Here is a 5,204-nt window from a genome sequence, read left to right on the forward strand (position 1 = left end):
ATGTCCAAGAGATGCAAGATTGCAAGAGCAGTCTGATCTCCTGATTTGAAGGTAGCTTTGAGCCTTTCAATGAACCTTTGAAAGGTATTGGTATAGTAGATCAACCCATTGAGCAACTTGTTTTCATTTTGATAGTTCTCAGTGAAGGACATGGTGGTGCCCTTAGTCATATACATAAGAGCGAATGAGATCTTGAGGGATTCCATGTTGTAGACATGTCTGTTCAGGTTCAAATATCCTTTGACCTGCATAATCAAGGTCTGAAGCCTGTTGTGGCTTCCATCATATTCACCAGGATGCCTGACATTAAACTCCCAACCTCCATTAGCATGCGAGGTGGGAGTCTATGGGCTGAACTTGTCGTGAGTAGTCATCATCATCATCAGCTCTGGCTTTCCCCTTACTGTCACCTCCAGTGGGTAACTCTGGGGGTATGGCCTTTCTGAAGCTCCTACAATACCATTCTTGTAAAGCTGAGTCAGTAGGCATACCTGTTGGGAATGGGTTACTTGTAGTTGCATGCATGGCATGGTGGAGCTCCTCCACCATAGTGGCTCTTTGTTCTTCCAACCTTTGTCTCAGTTCCTCTTCCAAAATGGTCCTCAGGGGCATTTCAGGAACCAAATCTCCATGACTGACTGTCATGGACATTTCTTTTTGTGCACATGCTTCTTCTTCTTTGAGGACTGATCTGAAAGAAGTCTCAGACTTCTGATCGTCTTCTTCTTCTGAACTAAGTGCAATTTCCGAATCCCAAAACTAGGACAGATAAGATAAGCAGGGGTTGGTTGCAGTAGCCGAAGGACTGAGTCATCCTAAAGGGATGGGTGGCAAGGGCAGATTCTGTCCAAGCCCAAGGGGATTAGGTCGAGGAGGGACTGGCAGTTTTGACTTCTGGGGATTAGACACTTTTACAGATAGTGACAACGAAGGCTGAGGGAGGATTTATTTCTTGAAAGAAACCTGTCAGCATAGTGGGGTGATTGTGCAAGTGACTTTATGTGTAGGGAGACACAAGTGCTGACTCTAGGGAGGTGATCTATTAAAGCCTAGTGGCTGCCTGTAGAGTGGTGGATTTGATTGAGGGTAGAGGGATGCTTCTCGATCTTGCTACTCAAGGAAGTGGGACAAATGCAAGTGAGTCTTTACACTGAGGGAGACCAATGAGCCTTGTATGGAGGATAAGTGGTTTGTTGAAGTTCAGTAACCAGGGATGAGTAGACTTTTGCAAAGAGGTTGACAAGTCCTGAAAGCTGCACTGAGTTTTTCAATTTTGTTATGCCTGAGTGCAGTGACTTCTTCAAATGGAATAGGCATGAAGCACACAAGGGGGAGTCTATGGGCCAAACTTGTCATAACCCCTATGGCTCAGCTATCGTGGTTGCCTGACAGAGGTTGCCTCCTTCTGGTGAGTTCTTCTGAGATCACACAGAGGAGGTAATGAGAGCGAAGAGATGAGCTGAGTTGCAAGCTATTGAAAAACTGAGGATACAAGGTAAAGTATGTGGGTTTATATACCCCTAAGTATGAGTACCATACCAGTCATGACAAGACACGTCACAACACATATCCACAGTAACCAACAGAACAATCAGTCAAATAGATAAGTCAAACAGAGTCATATGGTGTCATATGATGGGAGTAGATAAGGGAACGAAGGCTATACTGGCTGCACAATCAATGCACAGTGAGGAGCCAGGCACCAGAGCTATAGTACAACATGTGAACAACATATATGAGTCAGAAACTAATCAGTGGAACAAGAAAGAGACATGTCATCCATCAAAGAGGGCAGTGGAACACTGGGTCAATGGTGAGGCACAGTCTCGACAGGTATTGGAAATACTGTGACAGCAGGAGATCCAAAGGAGCCTTGCATTAAGTGAACCCCTAGGATAGTGACAGTTATGAGAGATGTGACAAGGCACATGATGCATGTGACCACTGAGAAGTCAAAAAAGGAAGGACCCCTGACACAGGCATAACAGGGGGGAGGAGAGATGACAGCAGACAACTCAGAAAAATTGAAGGATGGCAGGGGGGTGAGTGAAAACCTGCTTGGAATTAGCAGGGAGGGATGACAGCAACTGCTTGGATCCAGCAGAGGATGGAGAGGGCAATGGAATAATGGGTGGTGGCAGCTCTCGCTCAGAGAAGACTGGGGAGGGGGATGGTATGGGAAATGATGGCATCTCGATGTGTGAAAAGAGGGGGTTGCCATCAACATTCATCAGTTCCAAATCATCTGCAAAAAAGTTGTCATTAGTATGAAAATCATCGCCACCCTCTGCTATTTCACCCTCTTCCAGCTGAGATGAATTCAGCAGGCCTGCAGCAGGATTGATGGAATCTCTGGATGGTGGGTTTGGCTGCAGCTTGAAGAGTTCAACCACATGCCTAGTGAAATCCTGCCCACTATCAGCAGCACTCCAGGTGCTGTTGTAGGCAGGATTTGTGCACCACCACCTGTGCAATTCTCCCCACCAAGGAAACGCCCTCTCAATCATTGCTGATAACAATCAGTAAACTAATGTGTTTAGGAATGAAGTAGTTACATACCAATTATATTTTTTGTGCTGTTGCTGCTTGCAAGATCCTCATAAGTGTGCCTGGCACCTGTCTGCCCAAGTAGTGCATTCTGCTTTCAGTATTTCATTTTTAAGCTGTAATAGTTGAGCAGTGAATTTTTGGTTAAAAGAAATTGACGTACACATCAAGCCAACTATGGATTGGAGCAGTGAAAACAGCTGGATTGTCTTGAGTGAGGACTTGGAATTCAGGGGACTCATCAACTGAGAAGATTGCCTTCATGATCTCGATGTATATTGCATTCTTCATGTGTCACAATTGTTGCTTACTCCTACCTTCCTCTCAAGCATCTTGTGTGGAGTTGGAAAACAACTTCTTCTGCTCTGTATTACACTGTGCTCACATTATTCCCTTTTCAGACTCTGTATGATACATTCAGTGCTCATCATGCTTTCGAGTGATGATGTTCTGCCCCCATGCAAACTCCTGTCCTTACAGCTGGACTTACATTGTGTATGTTTCCTTTTATGTCTCACCCCTGTTTACCCTGTGTTGTACCATAGCCAGACTATGTCCATTCACCCTTCCTTCCATGATCTACTGGTGGCCCTGATCCATGCAGTCACATGACATGTGTACCCCCAGTACTCATTCACCCCTGTACATCATATATGCAGTTACCCCTCCTTTGTCATATGTCCACCCCTGGCCTCCTCTGCTGTGCAGGCTCAGTCACCCTTATGCCTAGATGTGGTTACCCTTGTGCCTGCATAGGTCTGACTCAACAATGCCTTAGTTAGAAGGTGGGTGTACATTTAAATGTTTTCAAATGTTTGTTCCACAGGTACTCTACACATGTATATAAACCCACATGTATTGTACTGCTCACTCATTTGAAATCTACTTTGCAACGACTCTTAGCTCTGCTCACTGTACCCATGAGGACTCAACAGTATGACTTTAGTTGGCCAAGACTAGTGTCCTGTCACTAGTGAAGTTAAATTACACATCACTTCTCACACTAGTCATGTGCTTGTGTTAACACACTTGATTTGTGGCATGATATGAGTTGTCAGCATAACAGAAGGATTTTGAATCACCTGGCCACATCAAAGACTAGACTACCCTTTGGATACCTGTGCTCTGGAATCCTTGCTAGGCAAAATAGCCTGCAAAATGAGCACCTCTTGCCACATCCTCAAGAACCACTGGTGTTAATCATCAGTGAGCTAGCCCCTAAACTTTGGCACTAACCTTCCTCTTTGTCAATGTGTCTTCATGCCAAGAAGAAGGAAGTAAGAGGCCTCCATCAGCAGCCTCTTCATTCAAACCTCCCCTACCACTTTGTAAAGGAAAGGAAGTCCTCCAAGAAAGGCCACTTATTCATCACCCTTTGGTGCAAACTCTGAACCCCTGTATAGGTCTTGAAGATCCACCAGTAAGGCCCCAACTTGGGCAAGTGGCAGAATTGACCTCACCAATCAACTTCACCACATATCAAAACCCAGAGCCCATTGGCTCAGATATTGAAACACAACCACAAGGGACAGCCAGACCAGCAGACCCCTTGTCTTCTTCATCTACAGATATATACTTACTGACTTCTACCAACCCAAATGGCAGAAGAACTTGCACATCAAACCTCTGGACTTAATCTCCAGGACCCTGTCACTGGCCAGACTAGGGTAACCCCTGAAATGGCTGCCAAGTTTTACAAAAGCCTTTTTGGCAGAGATGTGGTAAGGCCTAAGGGCCCCTCCCAAGGTTCTGAGGAGAAGAGAAAGGAACATGACTCTAAGGGAGGGGGACTGAAAGAAATTAGCCTGAACAAGCCCTTCTCATATACCAGAGCTCACCAAGACTTTTCTGCTTGGTTGAGCAGCATCAAACTTTATCTCACCACAAATGATCACATATATTATGAGGACCAATCCAAGATCATGTTTGCCCTCTCCTACATGGGGAGTGGCTCAGCTCACACCTTTGCTGAAGCCTATGTCAATGAAAACACTACTGCCCTTGGAGACCTCAGGATTTTTGATGGATGGGATGAATTTGTCACAAAACTCAAGGAAACCTTCCAATTAGGAGATGTGAAGTCAACTGTGCTAATCTACCTCTCTGCTATCTGCCAAAGAGACCCACTTGCTAGATGAGTACATTGCTGACTTCTGCAATTGCCTCAACAAGGCCAGCATATCTACTGAAGACTCAACTGCAGCAGTCTTTTTCAGGAAAGGCCTTAATGAAGAGATACAGTGGCTCAAAAAACTGACCACATGTTTGTATGTTTTACATTAGTTATGACTAAATGCAATAACCCCTAACCCTAGCCCTTAAACCATGAGTGTATGAAATAGGGTACTTACTCTTGGCTTTCTATTGGTCCATGAATCAAGTCATTTGGATAGGAATTGATAGAATAGCAGCCATTTGAAAATGACATGTCATGCAGTCAGTTTTTTGACTTTAAGTTTTGATCACATTAGTTTTGAGTTTAACAAAGTTTAAAATGCTGTGAGGTGCTTACTAATGCTTACATGGTATATCACATGGTCTATTTGATGATTTGTCATCATAAAAACAATGCCAAACAATGAATTGGGACCATCATGGCTCCCTCTTCTACCCCAACTCATGAAACCATCCTCCTGGTCCATCTGGGCCATTTTCTC

The 5,204-nt window shown here is 44.6% G+C and overlaps 1 protein-coding gene across 1 annotated transcript; it reads right to left on the minus strand.

The window, feature by feature from the left end:
- Positions 1-2,015: 2,015 nt before the first annotated feature.
- Positions 2,016-2,838, minus strand: F5J12DRAFT_969430 (uncharacterized protein; the record flags this gene model as incomplete). Its single annotated transcript, XM_051750061.1, has 3 exons — positions 2,016-2,509; positions 2,560-2,638; positions 2,713-2,838. 3 exons carry the CDS (start codon positions 2,836-2,838, stop codon positions 2,016-2,018), a joined length of 699 nt encoding a protein of 232 aa, XP_051602066.1.
- Between the last annotated feature and the right edge of the window lie 2,366 nt (positions 2,839-5,204).

This window comes from Pisolithus orientalis (genome assembly GCF_024613125.1).
Source record: "Pisolithus orientalis strain OTSU chromosome Unknown F5J12scaffold_7, whole genome shotgun sequence".
Classification (NCBI taxonomy): Eukaryota; Fungi; Basidiomycota; class Agaricomycetes; order Boletales; family Pisolithaceae; genus Pisolithus; species Pisolithus orientalis.